General features: G+C 46.5%; 1 protein-coding gene across 10 annotated transcripts in view; it reads left to right on the forward strand.

Moving 5' to 3' along the window:
• Window positions 1-20,024, forward strand: part of DAB1 (DAB adaptor protein 1) — a 1,143,899-nt gene that overhangs the window by 1,066,114 nt on the left and 57,761 nt on the right. For 9 of the 10 annotated variants that reach the window (XM_063939281.1, XM_063939285.1, XM_063939276.1 and 6 more), the window contains one exon: window positions 3,793-3,852. The exons of the other annotated variant lie outside the window; for it this stretch is intronic. In XM_063939281.1, the coding sequence (XP_063795351.1) occupies window positions 3,793-3,852 (60 nt within the window). The remainder of the gene's footprint in view (window positions 1-3,792; window positions 3,853-20,024) is intronic. 10 annotated transcript variants of the gene reach the window in all.

The following is a 20,024-nucleotide window of genomic DNA, read 5'->3' on the forward strand; positions in this document are numbered from 1 at the left end:
CTAGACACTGTCGACCTAGTTACTATCTACCTTCCATACCACACCCCTTTAGGGTGATTAGCCATATAGAGGATTTACTTATGCCTCCTCCTTAATTGCCTGGCAGCTGTGTTTTATATATTTGGGTGGTGGGAGAAGCATGGATATCCCTAACACCTGGACTGTTGGTGTGCCTTGATGACCACGTTTGGCAACCACTGACGTACACTGAGGTCACTGTGTAAAGCTGTCCACATGTTAGATGAGCAATGACTGGTTTGAACGATTACCTACCAGTGACTCAGCACCATACACTGGTAGGTAATCGTTCAAACCAGTCATTTATTCACCTGGATTGCGCAATAATCGCGCAGTACGTGGACAGCTTGAGGCCGTTGGTTGGGGATTTGGTCAGGATCCCGTCAGTCAGAATACTGACACCGGAATCCGAACACTATGTGGAATGTTGTCACCGGCATCCCAAATAGGGTCAAATGCCCGGCACCGGAATCCCGACAGCCAGGCTCCCGAAGAAGCAGACACTGCCGCACCGGACAGGTAAGCCGTGGGGTGGGAGTTTAGGTCCAGGCTGCAGGAGGAGGGTTTGGGTTAGGCTGCACCTGGGGAAAGGTTAGGTTTAGGTGCCACCAGGCAGGGTTAGAGTTAGACTGCTGGGGAGTGTGTGTGTGTGTGTGTGTGTGTGTGTGTGTGTGTGTGTGTGTGTGTGTGTGTGTGTGTGTGTGTGTGTGTGTGTGTGGTGGGGGGGTAGGTTTAGACTACAGAAATGGAGGGTTAGGGGGATTCTAATCATCGGGATGCTGCGGATGGTATTCTGACTGCCGGCATATTATACCCATCACCACTGGTTATAGTAGCAAAATGTAGGGAGTTAGTAAGTTAGTTCACAGAGTTCTATTTCTTTTTTTTAGCGGAAAAAGTATAATTAGAGTTTCTACCACCATGTTTACCAGAATTTTTCCATCCGTGGTGATAATGCTGATTTCCAAATGCCAGGGAATAGCTGCCGGCTCTACTTCTATATTTGCACTTGCGAACGTGCGCCTAGTTTTCTGCCATGAGTATTTGAACTTGCCAGCCCACTTCCCAGACAGTGGAGACGCCCCTATAAAGCTGGGATGTTACTACTGAGACTACGGTTCAAGGGGGGGAAAAAGTAAAGATGTCGCTATGTAGTCCAACATTCCATTTATTCATGTCAGTGTTTATGTTTTTGTTCTAAAATTCAGTTTGCTTTAACTTTCCTTACTGTATACTGTATCTTAATCCTGACAGTGATGGGACATGTGTCATTATTGTGCATTTCAGTATACTGTAAATCAAATGCTTTTGCAGGAAAATAAATGCTGTAGTCTGACTCCCACCCATAAATCCTCCGTGGCATTCCATTTATATAATCCCATCGTGTTATGCAAACTTTTTATAGACAGCAGACAGCTTTTGCACCTACACACGTGGCCACCAGTTTTTTTCCCATATGTGGATGCGGATTTCCATTACACCAGGCGCACTTTCGCAAATGTAGACAAGTGATTCGCAGTTTTGCACAGTTGTAAATGAACCTTACTGAATTTGGGCAGAACATCAAAGGAAATATGATAGCTAGCAATAAGCAACTGTAATAATGATATATATACTGTACATTTCCGTAGTGTGAATAGAGCATTGAAATTAGTTTTTTTCTGACTGACAAGCAGAACATATGTTTACTTTTTCACCGTTGATAAATATATCTATAAACATTTTAAACTGAGCAAGCTGGGATGATAGTGCTAAAAATAAAGCTAAAATTCATTATACAGAGTTACTCTGAACAGCAAATTCTCACTGCAGTTCTTCGCAGTGGAGTTTTTGACTTTTTTTTTTTTTTTTTACTTTAGCACATTGAGTATGTTAGTAGCAACTAATCAGTAGCAACTAATCAGATTATGGCCCTCATTCCGAGTTGATCGGTCGCAAGGCGAATTTAGCAGAGTTACACACGCTAAGCCGCCGCCTACTGGGAGTGAATCTTAGCTTCTTAAAATTGCGACCGATGTATTCGCAATATTGCGATTACTAACTACTTAGCAGTTTCAGAGTAGCTCCAGACTTACTCTGCCTGTGCGATCATTTCAGTGCTTGTCGTTCCTGGTTGACGTCACAAACACACCCAGCGTTCGCCCAGGCACTCCCACCGTTTCCCCGGCCACTCCTGCGTTTTTTCCGGAAACGGTAGCGTTTTCAGCCACACGCCCCTGAAACGCCGTGTTTCCGCCCAGTAACACCCATTTCCTGTCAATCACATTACGATCGCCGGAGCGAAGAAAAAGCCGTGAGTAAAATTACTTTCATCATAGTAAAGTTACTTGGCGCAGTCGCAGTGCGAACATTGCGCATGCGTACTAAGCGGATTTTCACTGCGATGCGATGAAAAATACCGAGCGAACAACTCGGAATGAGGGCCAATGTCTATTTATATTCTGGAATGCAGTAGAGAAATGATTGCTTAAATCTGATTGGTTTGTATGGGCAACGCCTTTCATTTTACCCCATGTAGGGGTAAATTTACTAAAGCTTCTAAAACAGAGAATTGGTGATGTTGCCCCTAGCAACCAATGATATGTTGTCTATCATTTTCTAAAAGACAATACAGAAATGATAGATTGGTTGGTATGGGCAACACCACCAATTCTCTGTTTTAGAAGCTTTAGTAATTTACCCCGTAATTTTGATTCCAGATCTGGAGCCCATATATCATTTCTAATGTAGTTTCTTATTTGATATATTTATAGCACTCGTAGTCTATGTTTGAGAACCTAAAAGTATACTTTGCATATTCTGCAATTCATTATGCTGACATACTGATGTGTAAGTAAATATGAGAAAGATCAAGGTGGGGTTATGAGAGTTTGATGGGTTGAAGACGCTTGATTGACGGGGTCTAGTCAGACTGTCAGTAGGTCGACCTCATATGATCAACATGCAGTAGGTGGACATGGTCAAAAGTTCCACAGGTAAGGTCCATTGTCAGGTCGACCTTAGACACAGTTGACCTTTTGAACATGTCGAACCTTTTGCATGTTGATCATATGGGATTGATCTATTGACTGTCTATCCTCACCGAGTTTGATCATAGCGCCGACATGAAGACCTCACTTTGCATTGAAAGGCTTATTTAATAGCATGAAACATATAACATACCTGCAACCTAAAGCAACCAATCAGAGATCAGCTGTCATCATCATTGTGTCGGCATAACACATGAAAGCAAGCAGCCGCTTAGTTGTTATGGGTTTATGGGTAAAGTTCTACTTCTCTGAGTTCTTGACCAGTTGCATCTAATTCCAGAAAACATCCTAATCAGATTTTAATTAGACAAAGCCATTGTCATCTGGAGGTTTTTATTGAAGCTTGTGGGTTACTACAGAGCAAAGGTGGTTAGCCGGGACATCGAGGGGTAAGTTTACTAAGATGGGAGTTCTATTTAAGCTGGGATGTTGCCCGTAGCAACCAATACTTCTAATTTATCTAGCACCTTCTAGAAGATAATTCCTGGAATCTAATTTGGTTGCTATGGACAACATCCCATCTTAAATAGAACTCCCATTTGAGTAAATTTACCCCTATTGTTCTCATGTGAAATATTGGTGGATAATTGCACTTTGGGGTTTCACCGTATCTATATAACATAGAAAATACAGATAGATCAGTCCTATATAGAAGCATTTGTCCTGTCGTATTTGTCTGTAATTTGTGTGACTGTGCTACATTTACATTTCATATTTACTTAGAACATATCTGACTTAATTTTAGGTTCCTACCAGCCATAAGAAAGAAGGTGTCTATGACGTGCCAAAAAATCAGCCGATAAGTGTACGTATAATTTCTTATCTTACACCATTCATACGCAGATGATGACGCAGTTATGTTATTTCCTAGCTCATATGATTTGGGGGCCCTGTAAGATGCATTAATTATATGAATCTTTTATAAAATAAATAACCTTATAAAGGGTCTTTACGGACTCAAAGCCATAGAGGTTGAAATCTTAACACATTGCAAAAGTGTCTGTATGTGTCCTCAGTGGTGCATTGTCTCATTGTGTAAGAGTCGGAATCTCTGAGCCCCACTCGTCCTTGCAAGTAGAATTTCCGTACTAGGCATTGAAACTGCACAATCTGCAATCTGCTGCTATGCTCGTTTACCACTCCGTTAAGAACTCCTTTTGTAAATGATCAAACCAGAATGTCAGCACTTTCTTTTAAGGAATGCGCAATTGAGGTCTAAATTCCTTATAACAAGCTCGTAAACATTTCCCGTTATCACTTAGATATATTAAAATCTCATATGTGAAATACAGGTATGTGGTTATTGCAAAGACTGTAGATAGTATAAAAATTTACACAGGTAAGAGGCGAGTTACAAGTTATGCTTGGTTCTCTAGTCGAGTGGATGAAGGTATTTTATGGGTAATTTGAAGCACAATTCCTACAATATACTTTAGCACATATAAAAAGTTGGATGTATACAATTTGCTCCATGTGCAGGTGTATTGGCTACAACAGCTTATCTGCTCCAGAGTCAGGAGACTTACACCACTGTCCTGTGCTGCTGGGGACCCGGCTCCTCTCACTATTTCATTCACAGTCTGTGACCTCTTGCTTCCTCCAGTCCCCTCCTCACATCATCGGTGGGGTGTCATGCCGACCAAGTCCGGCGGCCGTGCGGGATGCTGGCCGAACGCAGAAGTTTTTATTAAAGGGCCAATCACTTACAAGGCATGGTTTTGCCTTGTAAGTGATTGCCCTTTTAAAAAAATGTCTGAGTTCGGTCGGGATCCCGCATGGCCGCCGGACATGAGTGGAATTACATACCGCCGTATGTCTTTGCCCCTCTCACACGCAGCCCTGTCCTCATTAACACATCACTCATCTACCCTGCTCCTCCCACTATATAACTCTCAGTCTGTGGCTTCTCGCTGCCTCCATTCCTCTCCTCACATCATGTCACTGCCCCTGTCACATGCAGCCCTGTCCTCACTGACACATCACTCATCTCCTGATATACTCTGTGCTGCTGGGGACCCTGCTCCTCCCACTATATTAAGTTTGTGGCTTTCTGCTGCCTCCATTCCCCTCCTCACATCATGTCACTGCCCCTGTCGCATGGAGCCCTGTCCTCACTGACACATCACTCATCTACTGATATACTCTGTGCTGCTGGGGACCCTGCTCCTCCCACTATATAACTTTCAGTCTGTGGCTTCCTGCTGCCTCCATTCCCCTCCTCACATCATGTCACTGCCCCTGTCACATGCAGCCCTGTCTCAACATATCACTTATCTCCTGATACACTCTGTGCTGCTGGGGACCCTGCTCCTTCCACTATATAACTCTCAGTCTGTGGCTTCCTGCTGCCTCCATTCCCCTCCTCACATCATGTCACTGCCCCTGTCACATGCAGCCCTGTCCTCATTAACACATCACTCATCTACTGATATACTCTGTGCTGCTGGGGACCCTGCTCCTCCCACTATATTAAGTTTGTGGCTTTCTGCTGCCTCCATTCCCCTCCTCACATCATGTCACTGCCCCTGTCACATGCAGCCCTGTCTCAACATATCACTTATCTCCTGATACACTCTGTGCTGCTGGGGTTCCTGCTCCTTCCACTATATAACTCTCAGTCTGTGGCTTCCTGCTGCCTCCATTCCCCTCCTCACATCATGTCACTGCCCCTGTCACATGCAGCCCTGTCCTCACTAACACATCACTCATCTCCTGATATACTCTGTGCTGCTGGGGGTCCCTGCTACTCCCACTATATAACTCTCAGTCTGTGGCTTCCTGCTGCCTCCATTCCCTTCCTCACATCATGTCCCTGTCACATGCAGCCCTGCCCTTACATACAAAATCACACAAGACAACACTGTCACTATTTCCTACAAGAGCATAACCCTTCACCCGTGCTTCTATAAGCATTCTGATGATTGGATTGGCTGTGGGTTATTTTCTCCCATCCCACTTCAAAACTGGTGACACTGATCCTGGAGGAGATAAAGACGTTGCAGGCAATTGAGCCACAGAAGCTACTACACTGTGTGTTCAAAGATAAGAGTGGATGCTTGTTGGGAAACAGTGTTATCCGCAATATAAGTAGCCGCACCATCGCCATCCACCTGCTGGTGAAAGTAGCCGTCTGATAACTATCAGCACATACTGTAATTACACCGATCCTATCCTCGGTGCAACAAATCCGTCTGAGATCAAACAAATCCTTACATGTGCTTACTACTGAATAGCCCACAAAGCCACCTAGATTCCATGGCATGCCCTCAGAACACTTAGCCTATGCCAATGACTAGTTGCCGCCCAGGTACACCCACTTGGCTGCAAGTGCGTTGCAGCTGAGATGAGTGCGACTCTTAACCAAACTACCTGCCAACCCTACAGCTCCTGTAATCGGGACAGGCAGGGAAGGAGGCGTGGTGACATCACAATGGTGGGGTGGCCCCATAGAAAACCTAGTGCCACCCTTTATAACCCTTACAGTAGAAGGTGCCCGTGGCATCCATTCACCAGAGCAGTGGACAGGGCATGCCTCCCAGCTTTCCGATTTGTGAGGTAAAGCTGACCGGGGGTGAGGCGGCCTCACCCCCGGTCAGCTTTACCTCACAAATCTGAGGCGGAGGGACTGAGCCCTCAAAGCGGGACTGTCCCACATATGCCGATACAGTTGGGAAGTGTGTTTTAACAATCCCACCTGTGAAAGCTCCTCAGATAGGTGTAATAAACGATTTAAGATGTAAGTAAGACTGGAGAGCGAGAGCGTAATCCCTCTATAGACAATGAACGTTATCTCCCAGGAGCTGTGGGACTAGCAGCCCCGACAGCTCAGCAGAGGTCAATACTATAATTACTTTGTTCTACTAGAGACCAGAGTGTCACTGCATATCATCATGTGTAAATGAAGGCATCAATCATAAGCGTGTTTTATCCAGCACACGCCTGGCGGGTCCTGCATTATGAATATACCGCAACCCTCTTCTTAACCTCTTCTTAAGAAGAGAAATTTTGTAACTGAGACCTGATTGGAGGGCGAAATTGTATGATAGTTTTAAAATGTTCCATAATTCTCAAATGTCACCCGGTTATTGATTGTGTGTCTGTATTTTCCTGAGTATTCAAAGACAGAATGATTAAATGCCTCTAATGACTTATAGTGCTTGCAAAGTGTTCCCCACTATTTATATGGAAAGATAAGACTAACCTTAAAGCAAGTACAACGTATTGTATTTCAAAAAGCCCTATGGTCCCGTAATAAAATAGTTATCCTTTCTTTTTCTTCTGTCTTCTGGATGAAACATTTAAATGTATCAGCTCCTACGCTGCACATAGAGATAACTGTTTTGCAGAGTGCAGCAACATTGTTTCAACGGACAGATAAATTAGTTGAAAGCTGCAGCCATATTCCTGTTTATTAATATCAAGTTTGTGCATTATACTATGGTTTTTATGTGCTTGTCTTAAAAGCAATACTAGTAATACACAAAGATGTTTGAAGATAGAACCCACTGGTTGAATAACCCCATTCCTATGAGATTTTACTTTGTTGTTATTGAGTGGTTATCCTAAAACTGGCATTAGATTTGTGTGTATTTTGCTTTTGTTCTTGTTTGTTGCAAGATAGTCAGTTTTCATTTTGTATAATATTAATAATAATAATAATAATAATAATAATAATATTATGTAACTGTATCATAACAATAGCCATGTGACATATTCTTGAATTATTTTACTCTTTAAGCCTTGACCCCAAAAACATGGATCCAGGAGTGGATTGGTTTGGGGTGTAGTAATGAAGAATCCTCTGACCCCCCTCTCTCAGGGCCATCTTATTGTATAGGCACACTAGGCAGCTGCCCAGGGCCCCACCATGCTAGGGCCTTCAAGCAGAGGTGGTTGGTGGTCATACAATCAGAGCGACGAGGCAGAATTCTCTACCTGCCTCCCAGCCTGCAGGTAGACTGTGAATGGCTATCAGCATGCTGATTGGTGGATGGCTGCAGCTATCCACCAATTAGAGCACTGATAGCCATGCACTGTATGGAAGCATATAGGGAGACGATATAGGATAGCAGGAGGGGCATCTTATGAGTTTTTGTAATTGGTTTCCGTGAATGGCTGTGTAGCCCCAGTGCATTGCTTTGCCCAGAGCCTACATTGCTGCTAAGACGGCCCTGCCTTCTCCTCCCTCCCGTGCCAACACAGTACCCGGGTCATGTGAGCTCTCCTGGACCCACTTAGAGTTATCGTAGCTGTGCTAAATTTAGCACAGCTATGATCATTCACACTGACATGTGGGGGGACGCCCAGCACAGGGCTAGTCCGCCCCGCATGTCAGTGCCCCCCCCCGCAGAAGTGCAAAGGCATCACACAGCGGCGATGCCTTTGCACTTCAAGAGTAGCTCCTGACCAGCGCAGCTTTAGCGTGCTGGCTGGGAGCTACTCATCGCTCCCCGGCCCACAGCGGCTGCGTGTGACGTCACACAGCCGCTGCGGCCCGCCCCCCATTCGATCCGGCCACGCCTGCGTTGGCCGGACCGCACCTACGAAACGGCGCCCAAACGTGCCGTTCTACCCCCCCATCCTTGCCCGGCGACCACCTCTGCCTGTCAATTAGGCAGCGGAGATCGTACCGGACGGCCTTCGGCCGCCCGGCATGCACCTAGCACTGTGCCGCCGGCGCAAGCGCAGTTCTGACCCGATCGCACCGCTGCAATAAACTGCAGCGTGCGATCGTGTCAGAATGACCCCCTAAATACTAGTGAGTACCAAATACTCTGCGCTTCTTCAAATTCCAGATGCATTTTGTAATACATTTTTTTTTCAGATAGTTTATCCGGAATAGGTTTGTTGGGTCGACCCTATTTAGGGCGACCATTATTGGTCGACAGTCACTAGGACGACCGATGGAAATGGTCGACACGGGAAAGGTTGACATGGAAAAAGTCAACATGATTTTTTTATTATCGTTTTCTTCATTTTCTTCGTAAAGTGAACGGGAACCCCAATTAGTGCACCAATGTTCCCCTTGCATGCTTTGGGCAAGGGGCCTCGCTCCACTACCGCTGAGCTTGGCACACGTGGATCGTAAAGTTTGAAAAAGTTCAAAAAATTAAAAAAAATTTTGAAAAACTAATGTCAACCTTTTCATGCATCATGTCGGCCTAATGCCCATGTCGTCCTAATGCACGTCGACCAAAGTGAGGTCAACCAAAGGACCATATCCCAGTTTATCCGTATACCACTGTGGTGCATCTTACAGTTCTATTAAAGAGACCCAAATTCTACAAACACAGGTGAAATCTGCAAACATATTCCGGGCAATTTTACTCATTTATGTGTTTTATATTTTTAAATAACACGGAACCGGACTTCCTAACAAAGATTAAACAATGTTAAGCAAGACTGCAGTGCAGCATTACCCTTCAGAACAATGCAAGCATTCTCGCCACACGAACTCCGCAGACACTCCACATAAATTAATTATTTTAATTGTAGCGCATTCGCCATGCATAAAGGTGCATATTTAATGGGTGCAAAACATGGAGCAAACATTTGTATAGACAGGGCTGTAATGACTGCTGGATGAAGAGTGACACGATCCCATCATCGCTTTATAATAATGGAGTCGCTGATTGCGCTATGGTGATTTAGTAGGATAATACTGCGTTACAATATATTAGGGGAGACTTTGATCCGTATATGCGCTGTGTATTGTAGGATGCAGGAAGCGCAGTCAGAGCAAGAGATAACTCAAGACTGTATTTTCCCTGCATAATTTCCAAAGTACACTTTTAGCCTTTGACATTTATTTTGGTAGATCGGTGGTGGCAGACGGGGATCATTAGACTAAATCAAGGCATTTGTCAGAGCTGTGTCTTAATTAGGTTCTGTTGTACAACCACAATGTAATCAGCTCTGACAAAGTTATCTCATATGTCACATCTGACATTTCCTCCCCGTATCAGCCGTGGTAACACTTTACATCCTGGGCCGCTGGGCCCTACCCGGTAATATGTCTCAAGCTCACAGTTCACTTATCACCGTGGAGAAAGTGTGCTGGCGGCGTTTCTTCCCGGGGCTGCGATCTGCATTGGGTGGCTTGTAGGTTATACGAGTCTTGCCAGATGTCTTGTGGACTGGTTTTGCCTCTATTGGCTGTAATACTGGGGATGTAGTCAACATTAAGACAATCAACACTTAGATAGTCAAAAGATCGATGCTAAAATGTCAACAGTCATGATCAAAATGACGACAACTTAACGTCAACATGGACATAAGGATGACAAATGTCGACCTTGAGAAAATTACGTCAAGCTAAAATTTTGACATGTAGAATCGGGGGCACTTTAAGAGAGGGGTTAGATATGGGATCCCGGGCTTGGGATGCCGGCTGTCAAAATACCGACAGTGGCATCCCGGAGCTTAAGATCTTTACAGCTAGTAATAACTAAGGTAACCCTGACCTCTTAACCCCCAAAACCTAATCTGCCTTTTTTGTAGCCTAACCCTAACCCTCCCGGGTGGTGCCTAATCCTAACCTCTCTTACCCGCAGCCTAAACCTAACCCTCCCTCCCCTGCAGCCTTACCCTAATCATCCCCAAGGCTGCCTAACCCTAACCCCCCCTCACCACAGCCTAACCCTAACCTTTCCCACCCACAGTCTAATCCTAGCCCTCACCCTGCAGCCCAAAACCTAACACCCGTCCCCACTAGAGTGCTCTAGAGACCCTAATGCGGCAGCCATTTTCCCGGCGATTTCTGCAGCGGTGCTGCCATGGGAGCTGTGCTCCGGAGGGGTAAGTATTAAAAAATGAGTGCAGCGTATGTGGTGTGCACCTATTACAAATACGCCAGTGTGTAGAATGTAGGCACAGTGGGGGGGGAGCAACACTTTTTTTTTTTTTTTTTGTGTGTCCATAGTTTTGACCGTTGGTCAGAGCTAATCAACTGTTCCTGCCGACACGCACATTGGCCTGATCTCTGCTTGCCGCCCACCGAGGCGGAGAGCAGAAATTGTCGAAAAGACCAGGTTTTGGCCATCCAAATTGCTATTTTGGCGCGCTAACCAGGACTTTAGATGAGTTTAGCCTCTTTTTGCATGGGGCATATTTATAACAGATTGATGTGGGCTTATTCTCGCTTCACACATTTCATCAAAGCTGGGTGGTAGTACCACTGGTATTCAGTATCGGACTGGGGTATGAAGGGCCCACCGGGGGAATGCAGTGATAGGGGCCCATACTTAGGGGTGTGGCCATTCTACAAAGGGGGTGTGGCCAGCCTCCACAGAGGCTTGAAATACAAGTTTAGTGCAGTGTAATGCAACATATCTACCATGTATAATACAAGTGCACAGTCTGGAACCTGATTCATAGAGGAAAGAGTGGGCCCTCAGGCAGTGGGGCCTACCGGTGGTTTCCCTGGTACCCCTGTGGGCCAGTCCGACCCTGCTGGTATTGCCAGTGACTGCTGGCAGTGATATAAGCCTCTGGATGGAGAAGCCTCTGGATAATTTCTCAGTTATCTTGGCTATGCCAAATTTGGCCTGGTGATGTTACTGCCATCATAGGATGATGACATCAAGCCAAAAGCATTGACCATTATTTTGTTATTTGAGGACAGCATTTTTAATACATCTTGAGTTTAACAATATTTATTAAATTTTAAAAATTCATTTTTAAAGTATTCTTTTTTTTTTTTAATTAATGGAACTGGAGCCCAAATCTGCAGAGACTGGCCAGGGCAATACTATAAGTGACCTGATACCACTCCAGGCCAGTGTGGCGGTTGTCTCAATGAAATATCTGTCATGGCAATAAAAGCTCTTACCTATTGCAACATGGGACAATTCAGCCAATATTGATGCAATTATTAGCAGTGGTGGATTTTACCTGGGGGTTACAGGACTGCAGATTTCCCCAGTAAAATCTGCCACCATCAGGGGCTGCCTAGCAGTTGCTGGGACTGCCAGTCCAAACTGTGATAGCAGAAAGAGTGCTACCTATGGGGAGCCACACCCCTGCAATTACGTCATCCCTATCTGGCTTCCAGGGGCTGCAGGTGATGCAGTCCCTAGAAGCCATCCTGTTTGCAAATTAAGCTCCAGCCCATATTTAGGTCCCGCCTCCTGCTGCCAAACTTAAGCCACACCTGTGGGTGATGTCAGCCGTCAATCACCGGAAGAGTAGGGAGATCAAACAGACACGATGCAGCCCGCCAATGCAGACAGGTAAGTAGCTGCCACTGATTGTTAGCAAATTTTACTTAAGTTTCCCTGCTATGCAAAAAAATACTTTCTGGGACAGCGGTTGTGTAAACACGCTGTCTCTGCAAAGTACCCGCTGGCATTATTCTCGTGAATCCAAAAAGACTGTCCTCCTGTACGTAGCATTGCGTATCCCCCAAATGCAGGTCAGGCATACGCATCCTGATGCACCATCTCTTCACAGCATAGATATCGCTGCATGGTTTTGATATAGGCATGATTTAAGTTGCACTTTGGCTTGCTAAATAGGCACCTTGTGAAGTTACAATGATGCCCCACACAGTAATGCCGTTTCACCATATTATGCCCCTGACTCAATAGTACATGCCCCAGTGAGGCAGCTGCCTCACATAGTAATGCCCCACTGCCTGCACGTTGTCAGGTGTTTCTTGACGCTCTTTTCTTCCTCTAAATGCAGGCTGCATCATCGTACTTAGCACCACCAGCGCAGCTGGGTCCTGGCACTTCCGTGTTTGCATCTGCTGCCTCCAAGTCCTTTCTCATATGCCATTGTAGCAAATGCCTTCCCAAAATGGCCGCCGAACTGTTCTAGCATACTTCAGAACTGTATACTCTGAAGCCGGGGCCATTATGGGAGGGACATTTTCAACAGTATTCAGCATGGAATACTGCCTGCAGGAGTCAGTGGACGTGGCCGCAGACGCCCCGTGCGGTTGCATGGCTTTCCTGGCCCTAGAATCGGCCCTGTATGCACCCAAGGCTTCCTGCCAGCAATGCACCTGAGAGGCTGCATCCAATCACTTAAACATTAATTTGCAGAAAACTACTTGAGATGTAGCAGATTGCAAGCGTTCCACTGTCAATGTCTGAAAACGTGACATATATATATATATATATATATATATATATATTTATTTGTGAGCGTTAGTAGCAGCCCTCTTATGTAAAGCAACTTCTACTTTTGGCTCAGCGACCCTTTAAAACGCTCTCTCCCCTTATTTTAACAGGAACCTACTCAGCCACCAGACACCAACTCTTACCACATCTTTATAGCTTGTACATTGCACAGAATAATTAAGTCAAGTAAATAAATAATAACTTTATGTCCATAGACATTAATAACCGTATGTGATGGTTTTACAGCAGCGGTTAGTCTGAGCTTGCAGTTTGCATTCCGTTTGATAATATGCAGCAGTTTCTGATCTAATTAAAATTACAAAAACATTGGGACACAAATTACCCTCCATATGCGCCTGTCACTTGTAAGATATACTATGAAGTTACTTTTACTCACCAGTTTATATTAATTATGCTTAAACATAATTCACCATTATCCATGTTATGGGACACCATATTAGTGTCTACAACAACCACTCACCATAACTGGCAATTTCACATATGAACCAGGAACATAAAATACATTGTCCAAAGTATACCCACTCCAGCTCTCGTATAATGTATTGCCCCCAAGCACAGATATCCTGACCATTCACCAGGGCCGAAACTAGGATTTTCGTCACCCGGGGCAAGGCAGTAATTTTGCGCGATCCCAGGTACTGGTGCTCACTCGCACAGCGTCAGGGGCCAGCTGCGGGCAGACAGGTGGGTCAGATACATTGCCCTGGGAGCTATCTGCTGTCTCACTGGAGCAGCACAGCACCGCCGGTAAAAAAAACACAAAAAACACCCTGCTCCTCTGTAACTCCTTAGCGCCCCCTCAACTCCTGCATCCGGGGCGCATGCCCCCTTAGCCCCCCCCCCCCTCCCTAGTTACGGCCCTGCCATTCACTCTGGGAGGGGACAGCCAGGTGGGAGGTTCGGAGGGCATGGCACAGGCAGATGGGCAGCTCAAGCTCGTATTAGGGCAGAGCCCCGACCCTCTCCCAAAAAGAAAAAAGGGAACTGCAGTCATTTAAGCTGCTGTGATATCACTGTCCCCACCCCTGTGTATAAATCAAGTCAACCAATACAGATATCTTCTAAAGGGCCCCATACACTAGGACGATAATGCTCGATTTCATCCGATTTTTGGGCATTCGGCCCGATATATCGGGGGGAATCGGGCATTTTGGAGATGTTTCTGATCCGATCCAATCTGATGCACTTTCCCGTGAGCATCGGATCGGATCCTCCAGATTGAATGTGCTGCACATTCAATCACGTCCGACCCCGCAGGCGTGGCTGGGATCGCCCAAGATACAGCATGCGATGTATCTTGGGCGATCCTGCCCCCCGGGAGGCTGCCGGGGTGATCGCCTGCGATATGTCAGATGGACATGTCACATAAGTGTTTGGGGCCCTTTAGTCTGTCAAGTTGTCGGTTAAGGGCCCTACAGACTGGCAGATAACACAGAACGATATGAACGTTCATATCTCTCAGTGTGGAGGCACCAGCGATGAACGATGCGCGGCCCTGCGCTCGTTCATCGTTGGTGCCCCGTCCATCGCTTATGCATGCAGGCCAATATGGACAATCTCATCCATATTAGCCTGCACTGCTATGGAGCCGGATGACGGGGGGAGTGAAGAAACTTCACTCCGCCCCCCCCCCCGCCAGGTCACCCGCCGGACATATCGGCCGCTGGGAACCTCGGCAGCGGGTCGCCTAATGTGTAGGGGGCATTACTGTTTCTGGTGTGTTAGAGAATCACCTCCCTCCTAAAATGGCCGCCTAATTTCTGATAAAGTAGTTACTCTTTAAAAACTGAAGCAATATTGTGGGGAGCTACTACTATCCAAAGAGATTTAGGGCCTAATTCAGCATGGATCGCTAATTAGAGAAATCGCAAATGGATCGATTATCGAACGACTGCGCATGTGTAGCGTTCGCATTGCGCACGCACGAGGGGTAATAGTGACAGAAAATGTGTACAGATTGTAAACGCAATGCAGCCGCTGTTTGACAGGAAGCCGGCGTTTCTGGGTGGAAACCTGCTGTTTTCTGGGTGTGTCAGAAAAACGCAGGAGTGCCCCGGCGTTTTGGGGGGAGGGTCTCTGACATCAGCGCATATCACTTCCAGCCTGTCTCAGTCGCAGATTAGTGGCGAGAGGATAGCGATCTACGATGCATTCGCAGTTTTGCACGGGGCATTTTTTCTTCCTGTTGCGCCTTTCTACTCACAGACAACTGCAATTTCTCCGATCCAGGCTATTTTAGACCTTTGTTTCCTTTTTGTATTGCACTTCCTTAGAGTTTTTTCTTTTTCACATCATTTTCTACAACAAACCTTTAAAGTGTTGAGGGCGCATTTTTACAACTCTCGGCAATGAGTTGGCGAACCTCATTACAGAATGTCATAACCTTTTTTGGACGGTATAAATTAGTTTCCCTCGACCTGTACAATCTGCTTTGTGCATAGTGGTGTCCTGGCCTTTGCAGATGACAACAGGTGTGAGAGGTCACGCATATGCAATGGATCATTCCTTACATCCTGACGCCAGCGTGACAGACCTTGCACCGGCATAATAGTTTTTCCCCCCTATATATTTGTTTTTTGTGCAAATGTTGTGCCACAAATAAACCGTACTCACCGGCTGTAGTAAGGTTGCAATAGGCGTCTGCTCCCGGTCATTGTCATTAGAACACATTTATTACAGGGGCTTTTTTCAACTGTGATATCTGCAAACTGTATTTTTCTAGTCATAAATATGAGTGTCTCATTGTCAAAGAGTCATGAGCCTGTCCCTAACCTATCTCTGGAACAAGTCATGTAATGCCAGGTGTATTTGCATTCGCTTAAGGATGGAGTGCGGAGCTTCGTTATCTGCTAATGTGTCACTCGTGAAATATGCTGAAGAAATGTAATTGTTCCGTACGCAGTGTGATGTATGTATCCCGCTGGCTGCTGCTCATATCATTATTTGTGTTATGAGGAATCATTCACAGAGATGATGGTAATACCACAGCACCTAGAATCAGGGAAAGAGAGATGCCGGAGGTTCTCAGCACACAATGAAATATCAGTCATAAAACCCAATAGAGTGTTCCCCAGTGGCTGAGATGTTCGTACGCACTGACAGACTGTGGTGGCTTTACTAATACAGTGTTCCTACTACGGTAAGAGGTATCACTACCACAACAGGGGTTGGCCGGGGGGCAAATGCAATCAAGTGGTCCCCGGCTTTTTTGCCAGCAATGGCCCTACATGGTAATCTCATCAAGCCCTCCATCCTTATCTCCCTGATAGCCCCCTAAATAGCTGTCTTGTTGCATCTTCCTGGCATTTATACCACTGAGGCCCTCACAGCACACACTGACCCACCCACAGCTCACACTGCCCCCCCTCTAAAAGCACTCACTATCCACCACACAGCACTCCCCCTCCCCCCCTCACCCCTTCACTGTACGCCTCACAGCAATAACCAACACCCTTCATTGTCCACGTCTCAGCACTCCCTCTGGCCAAGGGTCTACTAGCACCATAATTGAGAATTTTGCAGCGGTCTCCACACATTGGTTCCTACAGGGGGGAAAACAGACACATTGGACCCCACAGGGAAATTCCCCATATACATTGACCCCCCTTCCCCACACACACACACACACACACAGAAAAACAACAACAAATACTGCTCCTACAGGGAAAAAAAAAGACTGATTGCATCCTACAGAGAAAAACAAACACATTGCCCCCCACAGGAACTAAAAAACACACAATTACCCCTCACAGAAAAAAATAAAAAACAAGAACAGTGCCCCCCCCCCCCCCCCCCCCCCCACAGGAAAAAAAACACAAAGAAACACATTAGCCCCTACAGGAGAAAAGCAAACACATTGGCCACCACACAAAAAAACCCACACACATTGGCTCTCACATGAAAAAAATACACACACAATGGCCGCCACAGAAAAAAATCTAAAACACACATTAATTGCCCCAGCCCCCCATGGAAGACCTGACCTGTCGGTAGCAGAAGAGACGAGAGAGTGGAGCTAGCAGTCCCTCCCTCGCCATGAGCCGTGGGCGGCACTGGCACCAGCAGCCTCAGTGTCTGCCGGGGCAGATCTGGAATCTGTGGTGTAGGCCTGGAAGGTGACAGGGTGAGAGAGACTGCGGGGCAGATGTGGTGGGTGACAGGGTGAGAGAGACTGCGGGGCAGATGTGAGTAACAGGGTGAGTGATACTGCGGGGCAAAAGTGGTGGGTGATAAGAGAGAGTCTGTGGGTCAGGACTGGTCAAAGAACCCCTACCCCCCTCTCCAGCTTCTTTAATGAGTACCTCTCACAGTACCTCTACCCCCCCCCCTCCTTCAGTGCACTCCCCCCATCTTCAAAAACATCATCACACAGCACTACCCCGACCCCTTCACTAATCATCTCACGGCACCCCTCCCCCGCCAGCAAACGTACCTTCTTTATTAATTAGTCCCTTGGTGGTGGCTGTCTCACCTGCAGCTGCCCAAGTGGCTCTTCTGATTGTGTTACGGGCAGCACAGAGTGGCCAGGGAGCATCATTCCTTGCATGCCTCCCACCCGCCCACCCGCAGCAAGCTAGCCATGTACATGCGGGGGTGCGGCCCTGGAGCACTGACATTGTTCTGGTCCGGGGGGCAGATGACACCCTGTCCCCCGGACCAACCCGCTTCTGCCTACCACACTCAGAGGTATCCCTAATACACTCAGGAAAAACGCGAGGCAGGACGACAAGATAGAGTAGCGACAAAGCTTTGTAAGTGTATCGGCTCCGCTTACCCAGCTGCTAGTCTTTGTCAGTGGCGGCTGCTGCCCCTGGGTTGCAGGGACCCTGCACGCCAAATCTAGGTGCTGTGGGGCAACACCCCCTGCCCACCTCTAATTACAACCTTGGATCCAGGCCTGCATTGTCACCTGACTCTGCAGTACTGATTTGATAAATGCGGGAGTCATTTTTTTTATTTTTATGCAGCGATAAAAAAAACAACTTACTTATCGCGGTGATGGAGGACTTAATAATTAACAGGGCTCTGAATCATTTATGCGGTCTTAAAAAAAAAACACTAAAAATTACAGTTGGCCATTAAGTCCGTAATTCCACTTGCCTGGATCCTTGCATTGTGCGTACGCTAAATACATAACCAACTTTTTCTGACATTTAAAAACATTTAGTTTCAGTAAAACGATATGGTTAAGTGCCTTCGAGTAAAAGTTATTTAAATTCATTCTATAGCATCCTACTTTGAATATTTATTGTATACAGTACTTTGAGTGTAGGTCTCCAGACAGCGCTGTCGTTACAGTTTATCACTACATGAGAATGACTCATTCCTGTGCGGAGGAATTATGTTCAGGTGCTCATAGAACATCAAACACGCTGACATTTTGTTCCTCATTCACAGCGCCATTCTCCTGCAGAAATATATTATTGTCCTGCGAGCGCAGGGACCGTACCAAGCTGAAAGCGCAGCGCTGTATCAAAGAATTGTGAGAACTTCATTTAAATATATTTGAATATAATTATTACAAAAATAGGTGTTTTATTTATTTACTTAGTGCACACATTCCGCAGCGCTTTACAGGGAATATTTGGCCATTCACATCGGTCCCTGTGTCAGTGGAGCTTACACTCTATGGGCCTAATTCAGAGCTGTAAATTTAGCACCTCTATGATCAGTTTCACAGACATGTGTGGGGGGGGACGCCCAGCACAGGGCTAGTCCGCCCCGCATGTCTGGCTCTGCCCCCCCCCCCCCTCCCGCGCAGGTACGAAAACATCGCACGGCGGCGATGCTTTTGTACCTGATGAATAGCTCCCTGCCAGCGCAGCTCCTGTGCACTGTCAGGCCGCTACTCAACGCGTCCCAGGTCGCAGCGGCTGCATGTGACGTCAAGCAGCAGCCGCCGCGGCCCACCCCCTCAATGGTCCGGACACGCCTCCGCTATCCGGACCGCGCCCCGCCAACGGCGTTTCAATGCTGTTGGCACGCCCCCTTCTGCCCCGCAACCACCTGTCAATCCGGCAGAGGCGATCGCACCAGTGTTATTTAAAGCTGTGAGGTAGTAGCTTAGGGGTGGGTAGTCCAACTCGGCCTTTGCCATGGTGGTCAGTAGATCTGTAGGCTGCTTGGGCGGAGGTATAAGACATTCCCCGTCAGTGCTCCCGCAGTGTCCTCCCTGAAGCTCCATATCTGAAGCACCGCCCCCTGGGATTACACAGCTGGCTGGAATATACTGTGTGTGTCCTCATAGGGCATAGCAGCTGCCGCCTGACTTATCCTGTGATTCCTCTCCACCGGTCAGCTACTCATTTACCACCTATGGACCTGATTCAGAGTCAGACGCAGAAGCGTGGGCAGCAGGTACTATTAGTCGCTCACCCACGGGTTTATATAAACGCCATTACACATGCGCCATAGGGATTGTCAGAGATTTTTGCGCGGGCACATTGTGTGCGGACTTCTTGCGACTCAGCATGAGGCCCCTGTGTATGACTACACCTTCAGCCAATAAACTGGATGTACTTACGGGTCGCGCACTGCCTTCATCATTTGCTATGTAAATCATTCCATCACCGTAGTATTTTCCTGTACTATTAAGTGACTTTTTTTTTAAACTTGAATGAAATAATTAATTACAGCGCTAAATGCATCATGCTATTAGTGAAACCTGAGTGATAATTTCATAATTTGCAATTATCTCATTTATATGTGAGAGTAAAATGCTCTTTATTATAATTCCGGGCCCATTTACTGCATGCCGACATTTTCCTCTGCGCTGCTTGAGGTAGCGCTAATTAACACAAATCGTGATGTGCTGTGTGATATAAATGGATTT

Source organism: Pseudophryne corroboree, chromosome 9 (genome assembly GCF_028390025.1).
Source record: "Pseudophryne corroboree isolate aPseCor3 chromosome 9, aPseCor3.hap2, whole genome shotgun sequence".
Taxonomy (NCBI): Eukaryota; Metazoa; Chordata; class Amphibia; order Anura; family Myobatrachidae; genus Pseudophryne; species Pseudophryne corroboree.